Genomic DNA, 21,783 nt, shown 5'->3' with positions numbered 1-21,783 from the left:
ACCCCCCCCCCCCCCCACCCCCCCCCCCCCCCACCCCCCCCCCCCCCCACCCCCCCCCCCCCCCACCCCCCCCCCCCCCCACCCCCCCCCCCCCCCACCCCCCCCCCCCCCCACCCCCCCCCCCCCCCACCCCCCCCCCCCCCCACCCCCCCCCCCCCCCACCCCCCCCCCCCCCCACCCCCCCCCCCCCCCACCCCCCCCCCCCCCCACCCCCCCCCCCCCCCACCCCCCCCCCCCCCCACCCCCCCCCCCCCCCACCCCCCCCCCCCCCCACCCCCCCCCCCCCCCACCCCCCCCCCCCCCCACCCCCCCCCCCCCCCACCCCCCCCCCCCCCCACCCCCCCCCCCCCCCACCCCCCCCCCCCCCCACCCCCCCCCCCCCCCACCCCCCCCCCCCCCCACCCCCCCCCCCCCCCACCCCCCCCCCCCCCCACCCCCCCCCCCCCCCACCCCCCCCCCCCCCCACCCCCCCCCCCCCCCACCCCCCCCCCCCCCCACCCCCCCCCCCCCCCACCCCCCCCCCCCCCCACCCCCCCCCCCCCCCACCCCCCCCCCCCCCCACCCCCCCCCCCCCCCACCCCCCCCCCCCCCCACCCCCCCCCCCCCCCACCCCCCCCCCCCCCCACCCCCCCCCCCCCCCACCCCCCCCCCCCCCCACCCCCCCCCCCCCCCACCCCCCCCCCCCCCCACCCCCCCCCCCCCCCACCCCCCCCCCCCCCCACCCCCCCCCCCCCCCACCCCCCCCCCCCCCCACCCCCCCCCCCCCCCACCCCCCCCCCCCCCCACCCCCCCCCCCCCCCACCCCCCCCCCCCCCCACCCCCCCCCCCCCCCACCCCCCCCCCCCCCCACCCCCCCCCCCCCCCACCCCCCCCCCCCCCCACCCCCCCCCCCCCCCACCCCCCCCCCCCCCCACCCCCCCCCCCCCCCACCCCCCCCCCCCCCCACCCCCCCCCCCCCCCACCCCCCCCCCCCCCCACCCCCCCCCCCCCCCACCCCCCCCCCCCCCCACCCCCCCCCCCCCCCACCCCCCCCCCCCCCCACCCCCCCCCCCCCCCACCCCCCCCCCCCCCCACCCCCCCCCCCCCCCACCCCCCCCCCCCCCCACCCCCCCCCCCCCCCACCCCCCCCCCCCCCCACCCCCCCCCCCCCCCACCCCCCCCCCCCCCCACCCCCCCCCCCCCCCACCCCCCCCCCCCCCCACCCCCCCCCCCCCCCACCCCCCCCCCCCCCCACCCCCCCCCCCCCCCACCCCCCCCCCCCCCCACCCCCCCCCCCCCCCACCCCCCCCCCCCCCCACCCCCCCCCCCCCCCACCCCCCCCCCCCCCCACCCCCCCCCCCCCCCACCCCCCCCCCCCCCCACCCCCCCCCCCCCCCACCCCCCCCCCCCCCCACCCCCCCCCCCCCCCACCCCCCCCCCCCCCCACCCCCCCCCCCCCCCACCCCCCCCCCCCCCCACCCCCCCCCCCCCCCACCCCCCCCCCCCCCCACCCCCCCCCCCCCCCACCCCCCCCCCCCCCCACCCCCCCCCCCCCCCACCCCCCCCCCCCCCCACCCCCCCCCCCCCCCACCCCCCCCCCCCCCCACCCCCCCCCCCCCCCACCCCCCCCCCCCCCCACCCCCCCCCCCCCCCACCCCCCCCCCCCCCCACCCCCCCCCCCCCCCACCCCCCCCCCCCCCCACCCCCCCCCCCCCCCACCCCCCCCCCCCCCCACCCCCCCCCCCCCCCACCCCCCCCCCCCCCCACCCCCCCCCCCCCCCACCCCCCCCCCCCCCCACCCCCCCCCCCCCCCACCCCCCCCCCCCCCCACCCCCCCCCCCCCCCACCCCCCCCCCCCCCCACCCCCCCCCCCCCCCACCCCCCCCCCCCCCCACCCCCCCCCCCCCCCACCCCCCCCCCCCCCCACCCCCCCCCCCCCCCACCCCCCCCCCCCCCCACCCCCCCCCCCCCCCACCCCCCCCCCCCCCCACCCCCCCCCCCCCCCACCCCCCCCCCCCCCCACCCCCCCCCCCCCCCACCCCCCCCCCCCCCCACCCCCCCCCCCCCCCACCCCCCCCCCCCCCCACCCCCCCCCCCCCCCACCCCCCCCCCCCCCCACCCCCCCCCCCCCCCACCCCCCCCCCCCCCCACCCCCCCCCCCCCCCACCCCCCCCCCCCCCCACCCCCCCCCCCCCCCACCCCCCCCCCCCCCCACCCCCCCCCCCCCCCACCCCCCCCCCCCCCCACCCCCCCCCCCCCCCACCCCCCCCCCCCCCCACCCCCCCCCCCCCCCACCCCCCCCCCCCCCCACCCCCCCCCCCCCCCACCCCCCCCCCCCCCCACCCCCCCCCCCCCCCACCCCCCCCCCCCCCCACCCCCCCCCCCCCCCACCCCCCCCCCCCCCCACCCCCCCCCCCCCCCACCCCCCCCCCCCCCCACCCCCCCCCCCCCCCACCCCCCCCCCCCCCCACCCCCCCCCCCCCCCACCCCCCCCCCCCCCCACCCCCCCCCCCCCCCACCCCCCCCCCCCCCCACCCCCCCCCCCCCCCACCCCCCCCCCCCCCCACCCCCCCCCCCCCCCACCCCCCCCCCCCCCCACCCCCCCCCCCCCCCACCCCCCCCCCCCCCCACCCCCCCCCCCCCCCACCCCCCCCCCCCCCCACCCCCCCCCCCCCCCACCCCCCCCCCCCCCCACCCCCCCCCCCCCCCACCCCCCCCCCCCCCCACCCCCCCCCCCCCCCACCCCCCCCCCCCCCCACCCCCCCCCCCCCCCACCCCCCCCCCCCCCCACCCCCCCCCCCCCCCACCCCCCCCCCCCCCCACCCCCCCCCCCCCCCACCCCCCCCCCCCCCCACCCCCCCCCCCCCCCACCCCCCCCCCCCCCCACCCCCCCCCCCCCCCACCCCCCCCCCCCCCCACCCCCCCCCCCCCCCACCCCCCCCCCCCCCCACCCCCCCCCCCCCCCACCCCCCCCCCCCCCCACCCCCCCCCCCCCCCACCCCCCCCCCCCCCCACCCCCCCCCCCCCCCACCCCCCCCCCCCCCCACCCCCCCCCCCCCCCACCCCCCCCCCCCCCCACCCCCCCCCCCCCCCACCCCCCCCCCCCCCCACCCCCCCCCCCCCCCACCCCCCCCCCCCCCCACCCCCCCCCCCCCCCACCCCCCCCCCCCCCCACCCCCCCCCCCCCCCACCCCCCCCCCCCCCCACCCCCCCCCCCCCCCACCCCCCCCCCCCCCCACCCCCCCCCCCCCCCACCCCCCCCCCCCCCCACCCCCCCCCCCCCCCACCCCCCCCCCCCCCCACCCCCCCCCCCCCCCACCCCCCCCCCCCCCCACCCCCCCCCCCCCCCACCCCCCCCCCCCCCCACCCCCCCCCCCCCCCACCCCCCCCCCCCCCCACCCCCCCCCCCCCCCACCCCCCCCCCCCCCCACCCCCCCCCCCCCCCACCCCCCCCCCCCCCCACCCCCCCCCCCCCCCACCCCCCCCCCCCCCCACCCCCCCCCCCCCCCACCCCCCCCCCCCCCCACCCCCCCCCCCCCCCACCCCCCCCCCCCCCCACCCCCCCCCCCCCCCACCCCCCCCCCCCCCCACCCCCCCCCCCCCCCACCCCCCCCCCCCCCCACCCCCCCCCCCCCCCACCCCCCCCCCCCCCCACCCCCCCCCCCCCCCACCCCCCCCCCCCCCCACCCCCCCCCCCCCCCACCCCCCCCCCCCCCCACCCCCCCCCCCCCCCACCCCCCCCCCCCCCCACCCCCCCCCCCCCCCACCCCCCCCCCCCCCCACCCCCCCCCCCCCCCACCCCCCCCCCCCCCCACCCCCCCCCCCCCCCACCCCCCCCCCCCCCCACCCCCCCCCCCCCCCACCCCCCCCCCCCCCCACCCCCCCCCCCCCCCACCCCCCCCCCCCCCCACCCCCCCCCCCCCCCACCCCCCCCCCCCCCCACCCCCCCCCCCCCCCACCCCCCCCCCCCCCCACCCCCCCCCCCCCCCACCCCCCCCCCCCCCCACCCCCCCCCCCCCCCACCCCCCCCCCCCCCCACCCCCCCCCCCCCCCACCCCCCCCCCCCCCCACCCCCCCCCCCCCCCACCCCCCCCCCCCCCCACCCCCCCCCCCCCCCACCCCCCCCCCCCCCCACCCCCCCCCCCCCCCACCCCCCCCCCCCCCCACCCCCCCCCCCCCCCACCCCCCCCCCCCCCCACCCCCCCCCCCCCCCACCCCCCCCCCCCCCCACCCCCCCCCCCCCCCACCCCCCCCCCCCCCCACCCCCCCCCCCCCCCACCCCCCCCCCCCCCCACCCCCCCCCCCCCCCACCCCCCCCCCCCCCCACCCCCCCCCCCCCCCACCCCCCCCCCCCCCCACCCCCCCCCCCCCCCACCCCCCCCCCCCCCCACCCCCCCCCCCCCCCACCCCCCCCCCCCCCCACCCCCCCCCCCCCCCACCCCCCCCCCCCCCCACCCCCCCCCCCCCCCACCCCCCCCCCCCCCCAGTTCCTGAACATCTGGAGAGCCACAGGTTCCCTACCCCTGGTATAAACTTATGAGAACAAACATCAATCTCTTGCTTCCCAGTGTTTCTTTATCAAGCAGGAATTACAGAACAAGCTCAGTGCTGTTTATTTCTGTTTCCCAAATTGTGAGTGCCACAGAAATGAATTATTTTGTGGCTGTTCCTGGATGTACCGTAGTCAAAGCTACTTTTGAATTTCAGATTTTCAACTGCTTCTGGGCTTAGTAGATTCTGAAGGGTGCCATTTTGTATTAATTGTTATTGAAAATTTTTATATCGAATGGTATTTTCATTGTATATAGTGTTGTGTGCTGCTTTGAACTCTCGCTCAGGGGTCAGCAGTTTATAAATGGAACAATTAAGTTAAATTAAATCTGAGAATAATTGCATCCTAAGAGCCTATCTTTTTTGCGAAACAAGATTGTATGTTGGAAACTATAGTCCTTATATCACTCCGGAAAATTTCTCAGAACAGCATTTGGGCAAATGTACTTACTCAGATCTGGGGTTTTTTTTAGGGAAAAAGTGCCTGTTCATGTTGTGGTGGATCCTGTTCTCAGTTGCATTTTACGACCCCATCAGAGAGAGGTGAGTGTTGTGAGAAACCACATACAACAATCTGTAACTATTTTGAACCACTTATTTAAGGAATCTGAAAACTTTGTAGCAAACTGCCCTTTTCTAAGGCGGATTCTGCATGGACAAGGGCAGCGGCGTCCCACCGGCATATCTGATACTGGTGGAGCCCCGGGGCCGTTCACACGCTGTGGTACGAGCAGCCCCAGAGTGACTGCTGCCCACGGAGGTGCCTCTGCATGGAGGTGCCTCCATTTCCTTTCCCCCTACTCATCTTCTCTCCTTGCCAAGCTCCAAGGGATGGGGAGCCACATCCTCGCTGCCCTGCGACCCCCGGAGGTCGCAGAGCAGTGTGACCGTCCCTTCTTATTCCTCAGAGCTTGGCAAGGAGAGAAGGTGGTGGGGGAAATAACGGCTCCGAAAAGTGGCGCCTTGAAGCCAGTGCTGCAAACAGTGCCGGCAGGGAAACACAGTTTCCCTGGAAAAAGCACAGCGTTTCCTTGTTTCAGAGGTGGCAGCCATGCAAACAGCGCCCTTGGAACAATATTTTACCATTCCAGGAGCGCTATTTATTGCCCATGCAGAATCCGCCTAAGTTACTGTAAATCAACCTGTTGGTTGCTGTTAAAACCATGCACTATAGAGAAATGTATTTTTCTAAACAATTTATTTAGTTTCTCTCTCAAATTTTCTATAATAAGTGGGTTCTAGATAAAATCATGCCTGAACTATCCTTAGAAGTTAAAGTTATTAAACTGCGGTTACTGTACTTCAGTTACATTACAAGAAAGAAGGAGACACTGGAAAAGACAGTGCTAGGAAAAGCTGGAGGCACTGGAAAAGAAGAAAACTTATGAGACAGACTGATTCAAGAAATCCATGGCCTGCAGTTTGCAAGACTGAGCAAGGCTGTTGATATCATGTTTGGAGTCTATTAATTCATAGGGTCACAAGTCGGAAGCAACTTTATGGCATGTAATACACACTAGTTTTCTATGCCTTTGGTCATTTATGGAAATGGCAAAGTGATGTTGTGATCAGTCTTGAATACCTTTAGCTCCCCATCTACCCTAACACTAACAGATATGCACCATTTTGAAATGCTTTTATGAGAGTGCTGGTACTTGAGCATTTGGTATCTTCTGTTTTTGCACATCTCTGGAATGGGATAAAAGGTTGAGTGGTATTGTGCCTACTAAATGCTTAATTTCAGCAGTGTGTGTTTGTTCCTGTCTTGCGTCTTAAATTCTGAAAATACTGCTATTCATAGTATTCTGTTTCAGGACATTTAACACCAAGTGAATGTGAACACAGTGGCAACTTCTGCATGTATCATTCTAGATGCTTTTCTATATGTCTGTTGGGGTAACTCTCTAAATAGCAACATACTTTAGTTCTGTGATGCCATTGGGTAATGCAATATTACTGTTTATCTTTCAAGTTTATCTGACTCAAATGTTCCTTTGTGCAGGGAGTAAAGTTCCTGTGGGATTGTGTCACAGGTCGTCGGATTCCTGGAAGTCATGGCTGCATCATGGCAGATGAGATGGGTCTGGGTAAGACCTTGCAGTGTATCACGCTGATGTGGACACTTTTACGCCAAAGCCCAGATTGCAAGCCTGAAATTGACAAGGCAATTGTGGTCTCGCCCTCCAGCCTGGTGAAAAACTGGTACAATGAAGTGGGCAAATGGCTCGGAGGAAGGATCCAGCCATTGGCTATTGATGGAGGCTCCAAGGAGGAGATAAACAGGAAGTTAGGTATGAAAGGGGTATGTTATGCGCATCTTTTTTTTAAGACTGTTGGAAAGGGACACTGCATTAGCTGAATTGCAGAATAGCTTCCAACCAAGAATATGAACAAATTTTTGCAAGAGCTTGTTCAGTTAAGGATTGTGATTTATGTTGAGTAATTTAATACATATGTTTATGGACTTACACAGAGGCAGAAACAGCAGAGCTAAAGGATTATGAGTGTAGAGAGGCCAGCACAGAGCAGGATGTGTGTGGGAAGTTTGGTAGATCGATTGTTGTCCCTGGAAGAATGTGACTTAGTACCAACTCGGCTGAGGAGTGGTTAATATAGAGATATGGATTAGTAAGCACTTTACATACCTAAAGTACGGTAAAGCAACACATAAAAAGAGTACATACTGAATGGAGATCTAAAAAAGAAAAACTTCTCTTTCCAGTGACTTTCCAGTGAGTAAATAATTTACTTGGACTAATCTTTCACATGGGACGCATGCTATTCTTAACTCCATTTTAAAATTCTTAATGCTTCTGTATGGCTTTCACATACATACTCATACACTTTTCCCCTTACCTTTTTTGCTTTTCCCAATAGCTGGCTTTATGAATCAGAGAGGCCTTAGAGTTCCATCTCCCATCTTGATAATTTCTTATGAGACTTTTCGTCTTCATGCTGAGGTTCTACAGAAAGGGAGTGTTGGGATGGTCATATGCGATGAGGTATGTGGAAGACAATTGATATTTTCTGTAGTGATGGTTGATCTCCCAGAACTCGTCCTGGGAGTCTGAACTGATGTGATGGGTCTGGCCAGTTGTGTCTAATCGCTTGTACGGCATCTCTCTCAAATCTTACTGTCCCATAAAGGTCAGAAAGGTTTGTTCATGCTTCCATATTAAGTGCAACTGAGACACTGACAATACTTAATTGCTCCCTTCCCATGTCTAACATTTTGACTATGCATTATAGCCATTAGTAATTACTATTACTCCTCATTAAATGGGGATATTTATTATGGTGGGGGGCATGTTTGCATAAAAATAAACATTTGTACTGAAGACATGTTGAGAGTGACACAGCATTGATAACTGTATCCAGGTTAAGCTTGCAGTAGCTGAAATACTTAAACAAGTCAAGCTGAATTGTAAAGTCATCATTGCTTCTTTGGATGTCAGACTGGCAGAGAGAATAGCTAGAGGGCTATTGGTGGGATCCAGCCCTGCCTAACAAGAGAGAGATAGAGAGAAACCAGAAGAGAATTGACAGAGGCAGTATTTTGCTTGTCAGGGTGAACTCATGGAGCATCAGGACCTGCATCCTCCTTCTGTCCCTCTTCAAGATGGCCTTTCAGAAATGGAGGAAGAAGGCTAATAAAATCAGATGGAAGAATCAAACACTGTCTGTTTAAGACAAACTCTGTTCTTGTGGCAGCTCTTGAAGGAGGACAGAAATTCTTTTGGAAGGAGTGTGCTTACTGATGAAGTGCAAACTAAAATGGAATGATTGAATGTTCAACCAGTAACTTGCAGTTATGCAGTGTCTTGAGGAGAGTTCTTGCCCACCTTTTTTTTTACTTCAGATCATTTTAAGTGGAAATTTCTGGGACTGAACTTAGCACCATTTACACAGAAATCATGTTCTTTACAACTGAGCTAGGAATCCTTCTGTATGAATAGCTGAGTAGGTATCTGAACCTGTGTTTCATTAGAAGGTACTGTAAGGAAATATTTGTTAGAATTTGCCCTTTTATAAAGTTATTACTTCAGGAACCTATTGCTAGTCATTGGATTTTAAGAGCCTGAATTTGGATAAATGATTCTCTTCAAATTCCTGGTGTAACTTTCCTAAGGGGAAACATATAGTTCCCTTGAGGAACAACTTAATCCAGTACAGTTTTTTTTCTGCACATTGGTTTTGTAGCCGAATTTGCCTCTTGCCTCTTTTACGCTGAGCACTAGTGGCACCCAGTGGATTCAAAACATTTTCATAAAGGCCGTACTGAAAGTAGATGAGTAAGTGTGTTTATAAAGTTCACCTAACAACTGTGTATTACCATCTTGTTACTAGAGATCACAATGCCTTTATACTTGCTGGTTAGCTGTCACTGTAAGGTAAATACATTATTTCAGTTCAGTAAAAGTAAACATGAATAAAATTATATTTTCTGTCTGAGTACCGTGTTCAATAATCTATTTTTCAGGGCCACAGGCTGAAGAACTCAGACAACCAAACATATCAGGCGCTCAACAGCTTGAATACGCAACGACGGGTGCTCATCTCGGGAACCCCCATTCAGAATGACCTCCTTGAATACTTCAGCCTAGTACATTTTGTCAACTCTGGAATTTTAGGTTGGGACCTTTAGCAGCATAATCTCCTCACACAGGAGTTGGCAACTGGCAGCCCAGCCCTCCATCTCCCAATGTTGACTCGACATGAATGTATTCTTGCTAATGTATGTCACATTGTCCTATGAATCAGACGCACACAATTTTATGGCATAACTCTGTTCTACTAATGAATTTGAAAGTCTAGAGGAATCAGCTTTCTTTGAAGTTTAAAAAAAAGAAGGTTCTTGTAAGAATCCATCAGGAAAATGTCTGCTTTCTTTATAGAACCATGATGATTTTTCCAGCCATACCAACTATGGCCCTCCCAGTTTGCCCCAGAAGTCAGTATTGTGTTTGTCATCCTAGGCATTTTCCAGCGGTGGAAGTCCTCTCAATATTTCAGTTGCTCTGTAACATGAATTATTTAATTCATGGATAGTAGATCTTAAGGTGATGGGCAGGTGACAGAAATGATGAGTAATGTGGGACACTCTTTTTAAAAATTTGAAACTATGCCTCATGTAGCTAAAATGAATGTTCACAACTTGACTTGAGAGAGGTTTGGGGGCAGCAGGGTCCTTGTTAAGAATGAAATAGAAAATGACATTGTTTGAAATAGTGTTGCCAAATGTTTGATAAAATATTAATAACAAGCGTTTTTTCTTATCCTGAACAGGAACAGCTCAGGAGTTTAAAAAGCACTTTGAAATTCCCATCTTGAAAGGCAGGGATGCAGATGCAAAGGAAGAAGATAGGCAGAAGGGGGAGGAGAGACTGAAAGAGCTGATCGGCATTGTCAACAGGTGAAGTCTTCCCCAAAACATTTATGCTGTGACCCTTATAGCAGCATGTCCAATTTTTTAGGGTGCAATGAGAAACCTTCACCATAGAAGCCCCTTGACTCATTGTTTGTCTTAGAGCTAATCCTGATCATTTCTGTTAGAAGCTCAATAAGTGATCCATTCATCCCTATGATTCCATTTACCAACACTTCGTCTGTGTGAAGCTGATGAGAAGACTACAGATTTCAAGTCTAAGAGGTCTCTCTCTGTTAGTAACATTGCTGAAAGCTAGGCATAAGCTTAGAGCTTTGTACTAGTAGCATTAATTTTGTTTTGTTTCTTCCTAGGTGTCTTATAAGAAGAACTTCTGATATCCTCTCCAAATATCTCCCAGTGAAAATTGAGCAGGTGGTATGTTGCAGGTATAAGAATGAAGGGCTGCTTCTAAAATAAAGCAGAGACTTCTCATTTAATCTAGATGTTGGGTGAATTTGTTATTGCACTGAAGCATTCAGATTTAGGCTGAATGCAGAGCTTAGAAGAAGTAATAAGAAAATCTCTTGAGTGTATATTTCAATAAGTAGTATGCAGTACTGGCAAAATGTTCCTTCTGCCCTTGAGTTAACTTTCCTATTTGTGTTTTGTTTTGCATGCAAGTCACATAGTCCAAGAATGGGGGATGTAAATGTTTTGAATAATTTCCACTGAAATAGTTAATTAAATGTTGGCATAAAGAACTCTAATTATTTATTTATTTTATTTATGGGATTTCTATACCACCCAATCCCAAAAGGGCTCTGGGCGGTGTACAACATGGATTCCACATACAGTATATAAACAAAACCCCATTAAATTAAAATGTAAGTTTAAAAGTTTAAATATTTAAAACGCAGCAGTAATTCAGTAAAATGGCGTCAGCAATACCCCAGATTAACCCCCCCCCCAAAAGGGGGAACAAGACAGTAACAAAAGTGGGTCCCCTAGATGACAGGGGGACTCCGAAAACCGGAGGAATAGAGTAGAAGGGGCACTTATTATACGGTTGTGACTGTCTGACATGTTTTAGAACTACTATCCCTGCTCAGATGCGTTGATATATGCAAATCCCCCTCCCTCACAAAAAACCCAACCCATGGTCAGTAGAAAAATGTTTATTTTAGAAATATGGAATATGGGGTGCTGTGTGTTTTCTGGGCTGTATGGCTGTGTTCTAGCAGCATTCTTTCCTGACGTTTTGCCTGCATGTGTGCCTGGCATCTTCAGAGGATGCCAGCAACAGATGCAGGCGAAATGTCAGGAGAGAATGCTGCTAGAACATGGCCATACAGCCTGGAAACCACACAGCACCCCAGTGATTCTGGCCGTGAAAGCCTTCGACAATATGGAATATGTTTGAATTAGCAGCTCTGGCATCCTGCTCACTTAGACAAAAAAGCAAATATATTTAAAATTATTCTATGTACACTTATCACAATTAGTTGTGCATTAACAAGATAAATAAATAGATGCTTTTACTTGAATCATTTATCTATTCATTTATTTAATGGTGGGTCAGTGTGTAGTATTGGTTAGAGTGTTAGACCATGATCTAAGAAACTCAGGTTCAAATCTCCACTCTGCCACGGAAGCTTGCAGAGTGACCTTGAGCCAGTCACACTCGGCCTTACCTCCCTCACAGGGTTGTTGTGTAGATAAAATGGATGAGGGGGCAATATTGCAATAATTCACCATAAGGTGAATAATTACCAGTATACTCACCTTTCTTCTCACTGGGGACCCAAGGCATCTTGTTTCATTCTTCTGTTCAGCATTTTATCTTTGCAACAATCCTGGGAAATAGGTTAAGCCAAAAAGATTGACTGTTTCAAGGTTATCCAAAAAGCTTTCTTGGCAAAATGGGGCTGGTATTTCAGCTCTGACTGCCATTATGAAAGTTTGCATGCACTTCAGGAAATGTAACGGATGGTAGGTAATGGAAGCAACGAGGACAGGACAGGTAACATCTCTGGGGGTTTTTCAGGCTAGCATATTATTCATCTTCTAAATTCCACTGAAGTCAAGGAAACTTAAGCTACTGTTAGTTCTGATTTGGAAACAAGAGAGTTCAGTAGCTTTTGAAAATGTGAGCAGTTTATAATTGCAATGCCTTTCGGTCTAAATAATTCATATGATCCAGCTGTAGCTTTATATTAGTAGTTCAGTAATCACAGCCTGATAAGTGCTGTCTTTTCACATCAGGCTGACTCTTCTTCAGTCTGAATTGTACAAACACTTCTTAAAGCAAGCAAAACCAGCTGAAGATCTGAAAGGAGGAAAGATCAGTGTTTCATCTCTCTCTTCAATCACATCTCTGAAGAAGCTTTGCAATCGTGAGTGATTTGTCCCGAATTACAGTAATTTATGTTTGCTTGTAACATGCCCTAAACTTAAGGACCCTGTGAAGGTGAAACTACGGCACCCTTTATTGTGTCTTCATAGCACCTTGCTATAGGTGGTGGCTGTATGTTCTGAGAAGCAGGCTTTGTGGATGACAGCCATTATATACAAAAATAATCAGTTATGATACTCTATTTTTAAAATATATTCAGAGTGAGAACTTTACCTCAAAGATTCTCAATGACAAGCCAAGGTTTAAAAATAGGGCCTTACAATTGGAGGGAGCAGAAATAACTTCATAATCTCCAATTAAGTTATTAAAAAGTGACACTGATGCTCAAGTATTCGGCTCTAATGGCTATGACCCTTGTGTATGTAAACTAAAAGCAGACTGGGGTTTGCAATGGCCAGCTCCAATTGAAACATGTGGAAGAGGAGTCAGTCTAGTAGTTTATGGAATGAAAAAGAGTGAAGACAATTGGGAAACTGTGATCAATTGAGCCCTTATCAATCATGATAATGTACGTTGCATTCCTTGATAGTTTGGCTTTAGTTTTAAAAATCTGAACTCCATTTTGAGATTGTGCAAAAGTTAGTTTGTGTTATGGATATTTTATGTCTGTTGTTAGGTGGATAGAAACTTTCACACCTTCCCCCCAGTTGGAACTTTCCTAGAAGTATTTTGAATTCTGACTCTTGTCATTTAGCCAAAAACTTGTCCTTCTGGAATTCACAGTTTGAAATGCTCATTCATTTCATTGCTAGGCACAGTTGTATAGTCCACAGCAGTCCGTGGAGGGTAATAGCAGGGCAGCCTTAGCCAATTATGGCTCAAGGAGCACAAGGGCTGAGCCAAGTGACTGACCCAACCGAGGGGATGGGAGGAACAGGGCCAGGGAGGGAAATTCTCTGTCAGTGGTGCATCCTCCTTATCCCATAAATGGGCCTAGAAGTGATGACAGCCTCTTGATGGAACCAGGGAATTTCTCAAAATCACAGCCCATCTCCAGACTCCAGAGACCAGTTTCCCTGAAGAACTGGTATGCTTCAAAGGTTGGACTATGTAACATTAGACCTCATTGAGGTCCCTCCCCTCCCTAGTCTCCTTCCCCAGATTTCTAGGAGTTCCTCAATCTGCAACTGGCATCCTTATCCACCCCCCAATCCCCAGCTGATAGTCCTGGGAGATCTGGCAACCCCAGACCTAGTACAATCTTCAGACCCTTGGTGCTTGTTGGTGTGGGCGCCAACTTCACCCGCTCACCCATCCAAAGCGCATATAGAGGGAGAGTGGGTAGGGAAGCACATTTGGTGCCAGCGATACCCTACCACCCAAGGAGCCTTTTGCCTTCCACCACCTTCAGGCACCCTAGAGGAGGGGTGATCCAGCAGCCTCTGTATGTGTAGTGGGCCAGTGAGTCACCCCCATGAGATGCAGTTCAGAACCACCTCTGCACCACCACCACCCTTCCCATGCCTAGCCATACTTTCCACCCAGGGCACTCAGTGAAGGTCACCATTGGCAAGGCGGGCTCCACTGGGACACGTACACTTGTCCCCTCAGATTGGCTTCCATGCAGCTTGGCTGCGGTCACCTGGAGAAGGTTGGGGGATAGAATCCGAAGACTGTCGAAGACAACCCTTTAAAGCAAAAGGTGTCTGGAAGCCATTTCATGCTGTCGGTTCCACCTGCAATTTGCCTTCCCTCACTGTACAGGGACTTGATGGTCCCATTCATCTCATAGGACCCATAGACGCCATTCCCAATGTGCCCATGCCTACCCTTGATCTGAGCTGCCCCATCCCTCTCCACTGCTGCCCTGGCCCAAGAAATACTGCTGTCTCTACTGATTGAACTGTGTGGTCTGCAGGGCATCCAGGCACTGTTATCACTTTTGGTAGGTGTGTCTCCGTTCTGAGGCCGAGAGTTTGGCACCCCAAGGTCTGTCCATGCAGATGTTCCATCATCATTTGCAAGAAGAGCTCCATTCACTCATGGGCTGCTTGCAGCATCCACAACTCCAATGAGGCTCACCACTCCTCCCTCCAAGAGGCCCTGGGACAGACACAAAGAAACCAGTAGTGGCCTTTGAATACACTTTATTGAGCAGCTGCTGGGGCAGTGGAGCTGAGAGCAACCATCTTCATTTCTGCATCTCCTTTGAGAAAATAGGTATCACTCTCCCAGTGCGGTTTTCAGTGAGGAAGAGGACCAACTGGGCAGCCATCTTCATATCCTGGATGCCTTTCACGGTAGACTTGTTCTGCAGTCAAGGCTTAGGGTGACATGGAGAGTCAGCAGTTAGAGCCAGAACTCTCCCTGTTGGATCTCTATCTGCAGCAAACAAACACGGAGACAAGCGCATTTGCAACATGGACCAAGGGCTCTCTGGTCAGCACAGAGGGGTCCATGAGGGGTTGCCACAGAGTCCAGTTGGCAGCCCTTGGGGGAGGCCTGTCATCTTAGCACTGCAGCTCCCCCTCTTCATACCAATGCACTTATGTCATCCATAGCACCCTTACCTGTCTGCAGCTCCTGTTCACACCATTGGAAAACAGTGGGTTCTCCTTGACGTAAAAATAACCTACAGTGAGCACCTTTGGGCTGCGCCACCATTGTTCGCAGTGCCACTTTGCACTTAAGACGGCCTTCCCTGGCTGCCAAGGTACTGGCAGCCAAACCAATACCAGTCACTCTCTCTGGATTTCCCCCTTATGTTGGTGAAGCACTCTGTGCAGGAGATGTACTGGTGTGCAAAAGTGGATCAGTCACACTTGAGCTCTGCCCTGGCATAAATGGCCCTTACATCAGGGTATCTTCAAGATATATTGGCATAGGGCTCAACTCTTCTGCCTCCCTCCTTAGGACTGTGCTGTTCACCTTTTTCAAGTAACTAGATTACTAAAGGGCAATTCTATTTGGGGTAATAATTAAGCAACTTTTTTGAGTTAGTCACAATTTTAATTTTATAAAATGGGAACTCTGAGGATGCAAGTCATTGGTGATTGAGGAAATGCATGTTAGGCCCTATGGTCTCCCACGGGAAACTCCTTAGCTCTTTAATTTCCCGAAGTCTATTAATAAGCAGAGTTCATGTTTCTGCAAAGGCCATTTTTCAGCAGCGCAATTGTTTTTCTCCACTCCATCCTTCTGAGCTGAGGAATGCTTATAATCATCCATCCAATAATGTATGTGAGAGACAAGATCATAATAAATGAAGAGAACCTTTGCCTTTGAAAGTAGTTGTGAAACAGGAAAGGGTTGTACAGTCATAATTACCACTGCTGGAAGATACTTTTAGCGCAGCAATTATCCCTGTAGTGCAGAGACATTGACACAGTTGGACCTTACATGATATGTATATTGGCATATGTTAATTACTTGACAAGATAGTTGATAAAAGTTGTAAACAGTCATGTTTGTCCACACTAAATCCATGTAGTACATTTTGTTAGGACCAACCAAATTGACACAAGACATTGTACAAGGTATTGATTACAGACCTGTTAAGATCATATGAAATAGGTGCTCCAAGTATTTCTGATAGTATCTGGGTAGTATTTTAAGACAACCATTCCCATTATATGAAGACCGATCTTTCTGCCTTGTTATGGTAAGTTCACTAACTTCCATGCATTGCAGTGACTCCTGAACTCTGTTTTTCAGATCCTGCTCTGATCTACGAGAAATGTGTGGAGGAGGAAGAAGGGTTTGTGGGTGCTCTGCAATTGTTCCCTCCTGGTTACAACATTAAATCCTTAGAGCCACAGCTCTCAGGTAAATTTTTGATGCCAATTGTTATATGTGTTGGTACAGGGACCTGTATTGGGGATGGATTCCTCAGTGTGCTGTGTGTGCATTTTTCATGCAGGAAAGATGCTGGTTTTGGACTATATCTTGGCAGTTACCAGGAGCACCAGCAATGATAAGGTAGTTCTAGTATCGAATTACACTCAGACACTGGACCTCTTTGAGAAACTCTGCAGAACTAGAAGGTATGACCTGGATTACTTTCTGTGTATCTCTAACTGTATTTGAATATCATGGCAAATTGTGGTTTATGAATGAACTCTGGTTAGCTTCAGACTAAAGTAATAGATCCCAGTTTGTGTTTATCAGTTTCTTGGTGACTCTTGACCTGCTGGCCAGGATGATATCTTTCCTGTACTTCTGACTCTGGCTAGGTGGACACAAGGGGCAGTGGTGTTCATACCATGCTGTAAATACAGATGTCATAACAAACAACAGTTAGTATAAATTGTACTTTGGAATCCCTACTTTGAAATAGTAGATGGGTGTCCACCAACACCTATCTTATTTGTAAAGTCTAAACACACTGAGTATCCAACAAACTTGCATTTGATGTAGCCATGTCTTTTAATTCCATTTATCATGTCAAAATCCTCTATATGAGTATGTACACACACACAATTGTAACAGTGTGGATGAGGGCTGTGGTTGTCAACCAATTACTATTCATATTGCTGCTGGGACAGTCCTAACTAGGGAAATTCTTTTCAGTGGAAATAGTGGGACTCACTTGGTCTGACTCCTGGGTTTGCACTAAAACTCTGTTTTCTGCATGTTTTTTTTTAAAATGCTACCAGCTGTCTAATTCAAATAACTGGTCTATCAGGGTCCGTACTGTCTACTGTGAGTAGCAGCAGCTTTGCATGATCTTCATACAGAAAAATCCTTTTCAGATGTTCGCTGTTTCAGATCTTTTATTTGTGCCAGGGAACCTGGGGTCTTCTGTATGCAAAGCATGCCTGCCACCAGTGGTCCATGACGTTAATTTGTAGAACTGTCTTGTGAATTGGAGTTGTATTTATATTATGCTTCTGTTTGTTTGTTTTGGCAAGGTACTTGTACGTCCGTCTGGATGGCACCATGTCCATTAAAAAGAGAGCAAAGATAGTGGAACGTTTCAACGCTGCCTCTGTGAGTGAAATTTCTGATGTCAAGTTCTACCATTGTACAGTTCAGAGCAGCAGTAATTAGCCTTCAGTCAAAAGGCCCTCTTTGTTGGCTTCATGTATTCTACTGTCATGTCCCCCAATTTGTGAATTCTATCATAACCACAAATTGCTGCATCTCCGCTTGAATCAAAGATTTTGATTATACAGCCACTTTACACCGGCAAGAAGCTCTTTCAAGTAAATCATCTAATAGAATGTTCAAGGTTCATGCGTGCCAACAAAGTACAACATCAGGTTCTACTCAGCAATCCAGGAATCTCTGTGCGCCATAGAACAGAGATGTGGGGAAGTAATGAGAGGGAGGCTCCTTTTGAGTGTCTGCCTTTGTTCGTGTCATCACAACTGAAATGTTTAAACCTTTTCTAGCAATGCCAGTAGTTCTCTGGTACACCGTAGTTATTAACTTTCATTGACTTTTTATGGCTGATGTTTGACTGTGTATGTGGAGCTGCCAGTTACAGCAGAGATTCATAGCGAAGGTTGGAATTGAATTAGGCAGGTTTATTGGACAGCTTACTCTTATCAACTTACCTTGTTTGAGAAGAGATAAAAGCTGGGCAATTAACTTTGAAAAGTGTGTTTGCTTGACTTTCAATTAATACTAAAGGTATTTGACAGTCTAGTTTTTCTCCTCTAGTTTTTTTACAACAGTCTCATCAGTACACAGCACTTACTTACTTTATCTTGATATCATAGAGTCCTGAATTCATTTTCATGCTGAGCAGCAAAGCTGGTGGCTGTGGCTTAAACTTGATTGGAGCAAACAGACTTGTGATGTTTGACCCTGATTGGAATCCAGCCAATGATGAACAAGCCATGGCCCGTGTGTGGAGAGATGGTCAGAAGAAGACTTGCTATATCTATCGGTTGCTCTCGGTAATAGCGGTTGCATTTTGTAGCCCTGATATTCACAGATATTGAAAAATGTGTCTGCTTAAGGGAAGGAAAAAACCAGTTTTTCAGGTTTCCAATTCTGAATGCACTGGGGTGCTGTGCCATGGCATTTGAAGCTATTAGGTATTTCTGTGTTGACACCCAGCTGTCATTTGACTCTTTCCCTATAGTGCTAACAGTAGACATATTGATTGTAGAACTGGCTGAACCTTCACCAAAGGTTTACCAGATCAATCATATAATTTTCCCTGAATATCTTGCAAAATGGCCCCATAATCCATTTAGAGATGAAAGGCTAATTTGCATGGAAAAGTAATCCACATTTGGCATTTAAAGCTTGGATTTCTGATGATTTTATTTGGGGAGGAGCAGAATGCAATTGTTGAGCTGCTGCTGCCTTTGAACAGGAATTATAGCCTATCATGGATTCCTGCTTTTTTGGCAGGAGCCATAGAATCCTTCTTTATTTCATACATCCTGTTCTGTGCTTAAGGAATTTAGACCAAGGAATTTAGACCAAGTCATTGATTTAAGCAGAAGTATTCTAGTCTAATATTTTAGCAGTCTAATGCTGGCCAGCAAGTAATATCCCAACTAGTAGGTGAATAACTCTTATTCTCTGCAGATGTTACATTTAACCAAATTTCAGATCTTCCTTACATTTATGGATTGGTGCTGGATTAATGTTCAGAGAGGAGATCCCAAAGAATGGTGCAAGATGAGAAATGCTTGAAATCAGCTCTCCTTTTGACTAGGAATCTCGAGTGGCTTACAGTACAGTACATCACTAGAAGCCAACTTGTTGGGATCTGTCAACCTCTCCGCAATAACTTGACTTTTGGATTCAGAAATTGGTTTGTTGACAGCAGCATTGTGAACAGGATATAAGCAAGTCTTGCTGGACCTGAGTTCCACTGCACAACCTCTGGTTAATATTCCTTCCCCAAACACCCCTCTTACACTTTTCCTCGGCATCCCATCATTCTAGTGAAATCACTAGAAACATTCTCAGGCTGTGCAAAGCTTCCAAGGCCAAAACAGAGATGAGGCCAAGGTGTTGGCTGCCTTACAGGATGAGAAAAGTTACTACATGCCTAAAAACGATAATACACAAGCATAGGGTTACCAGCATAACAAGCTAAAGACTCCCACAGTGCCACCTTCTCCTGGCCTACCCAATAGTCTCATGGCCAGAGCCAGGAAAGAGCTGAAATCTTGACAGGGTCTTGACATGAATAAACCTCAGATTTTGGCTAAAACACACACACGGTACTTGAATCCTCATTTTCCCAAGGTGCAACACCAGACAATTTTGTATCTCTGTAGACAGGAACAATTGAAGAAAAGATCTTCCAGCGACAAACCCACAAGAAGGCACTCAGCAGCTGTGTAGTAGATGAGGAGCAAGATGTGGAAAGGCATTTCTCTCTTGGGGAACTGAAAGAACTTTTCACTTTTAATGAGACCACTACAAGTGATACCCATGACAAGTAAGTCTATGAAAGATCTGCATTGCGGAGTGGCTGTTTTGTGTGTTGAGGATTGTGGGACGTAATTGAAGGGCATACTTAGTTTTCAGTTGCGCTTAAAGATGTGTATGTGCAATAGTGGTGTTAGCTCACTCCATTTTCCACATTCCACTGAGTTTAACATTCTCTGCTCATGGCTCAGCAATTCAGACTGGATTGGTAAATGCTGATTTCATGGTTTATAGGTCAGATGGATAAAACCTATTTTGCTGAGACCTTTTTGTTGTAGGCATGAGTAGACCCCCTACAAATATTAATTCTAGTGCAATCTCAGTCTGCATGACTTTTCATTATATTGCGTTTACCTGAGGTTGTCTTACAGAGACAATGTCTACATTATAAGACTGGTTGCTTAGCTGAAAATTTTGAATTGGACCTTTTTTTTGTCTGCCTCAATACTTTCCCACTAATTATGAATGTGGCCTGTGTTGGCATCATGAATGAATTTCTCATGTCTGTTTCACATGTGAAATCAAACATTGCTTTTAATCTGTTGGCCCTTAATTAAGCAAATTGTTCTAAATTTAAAATCCATATAAAGCATCTGGTCCTTCTAAAAAAATGTATTGTTTGTTACAGGATCAAGTGTCGTCGCTGTGTGAATAACCATCAAGTCAGGCCCCCTCCTGAGGGGTCTGATTGCACTTTTGATCTCTCTCAGTGGAACCACTGTGCAGAAAAACGTGGTCTCCGGGACACTGTCCTAAAGGCTGCCTGGGATGCTGCTGTCACCTTTGCTTTCCACCATCATTCCCATGAGGAGCAAAAGGGGATACCATGACTGTTGGTTTGGACTAATCCTTCTGAAATTCAAGCTGTTTCACTTCTGTGAAAGCAGAACATTGACACCTCTATGGCTGTTGACTGAGAGCATTGAGGCAACTCCCACACACTGTAACGTAATAGAAAGTTTCTCACGTATTTAGACTATGCTGATGAAGAGCATTGGAAAATCATATGTTTAACAAAACTCATTTAAAAAACCCTATAACGATTGTTTCTGGAAGGGAAGCTTGTGTCGTTCTTATCATGGTATCTGTGTGTTTTTGGAAAGGAAGAAGCCAAAGGTAGAAATAGTTCAGAGGCAATCAATAGGCACTCCTTATTTTGTTAGGCAAGATGGCTTTGAAGAATTACTTGTACTGGAACTTTCAGAGAAGAATAGAAGTGACAAATCTTAACAGATCTCATTTGCTGTCATGTCACTGTATTTTTCTGGGCAGCCTACTGCTTCATTGTGTATCCTAACCTATTATGAGAAAGTCTATAGATCAAAGTAACAGCCCATACTTAGATTTCCATTTTTTCCCCTTAGCTGCATTCAAATGTCACATGTAACCATAAACTCAGCTTGTTGGCAGACTTGCAGGGGCTCCTGTTTCCCTTTCTTGAACTAAAAACTGCAATTGGCCACTGACTCATGAACTATTATGTGCACAGCTGTGGTTTACGATCCTCAACCAAGGTTTAATCGAGACCCAGAATGCTGATTGAGGAACTAAATGATTAAACCACATGTGTTTATGTTGTGTTTAACCACAGTTCACAATATCACACGGAATTGACAAAGTACAAGTCTAGCAAAACCAGTTATGCACAACATTTATTTTTCTTTAATATGGTGACATGTGAGGGCTGAATGCAGCTGTGTACAGGAAAGAAAGAAGTATACTGTTTGTTCTATTGCTGAGAGTTGGCATGTTGGATAAGGCAGAATGCAAGGTCAATGGAATATTTTGTAGGCATGATCCAGGCAAATGTGTTTTTACCCACTTGCAGAGCTGTAGGGAAATGTGTTACACTGAAAAAAAGCTTCATATTCCAAATGCAGGGAGACACTTGATTTGGTTATTTATTGCGGTATCTTGAATGCTAGAGTTTATATTAATGAAACCTGCTCATGTGGGAAAGATAAGACAAATCATGAATATCTTTTCTAATGTTCTTGTGGAATATATATTGCTTGTGGGGGAAGGATTAATTATCTTTATTTTGAAGACATACTTAAAAAGCTGCCTTTTCTGGATTTTTAAAAGGATGTTAAATTATTAAAACTGAATTGCTTTCTTTTTGAAAGAATAA

The 21,783-nt window shown here is 52.1% G+C and overlaps 1 protein-coding gene across 1 annotated transcript; it reads left to right on the top strand.

The window, feature by feature from the left end:
• The first annotated feature begins 5,007 nt into the window (after nt 1-5,007).
• RAD54L (RAD54 like) lies at nt 5,008-21,773 on the top strand. The gene is made up of 13 exons (XM_048496194.1): nt 5,008-5,073; nt 6,533-6,821; nt 7,408-7,532; nt 9,011-9,161; nt 9,817-9,943; nt 10,270-10,344; nt 12,161-12,291; nt 15,966-16,076; nt 16,171-16,294; nt 17,162-17,240; nt 17,975-18,154; nt 19,499-19,662; nt 20,281-21,773. The coding sequence occupies exons 2-13, from the start codon at nt 6,596-6,598 to the stop codon at nt 20,480-20,482; spliced, it is 1,695 nt and encodes a 564-aa protein (XP_048352151.1). The 5' UTR covers nt 5,008-5,073; nt 6,533-6,595; the 3' UTR covers nt 20,483-21,773.
• Nucleotides 21,774-21,783: the final 10 nt, after the last annotated feature.

The sequence above is a fragment of the Sphaerodactylus townsendi genome, linkage group LG05, assembly GCF_021028975.2.
Source record: "Sphaerodactylus townsendi isolate TG3544 linkage group LG05, MPM_Stown_v2.3, whole genome shotgun sequence".
NCBI lineage: Eukaryota > Metazoa > Chordata > Lepidosauria > Squamata > Sphaerodactylidae > Sphaerodactylus > Sphaerodactylus townsendi.
This window is presented reverse-complemented; position numbering and strand designations above follow the sequence as displayed.

What these genes read in the sequence shown, in the direction of transcription:
- RAD54L (XM_048496194.1), top strand. Translation starts at nt 6,596, where the DNA reads ATGGCAGATGAGATGGGTCTGGGTAAGACCTTGCAGTGTATCACGCTG. An exon ending in CTGATCGGCATTGTCAACAG is followed by an intron (nt 9,944 to 10,269) that starts GTGAAGTCTTCC and finishes GTTTCTTCCTAG; the next exon opens with GTGTCTTATAAGAAGAACTT. An exon ending in TCTGAAGAAGCTTTGCAATC is followed by an intron (nt 12,292 to 15,965) that starts GTGAGTGATTTG and finishes TCTGTTTTTCAG; the next exon opens with ATCCTGCTCTGATCTACGAG.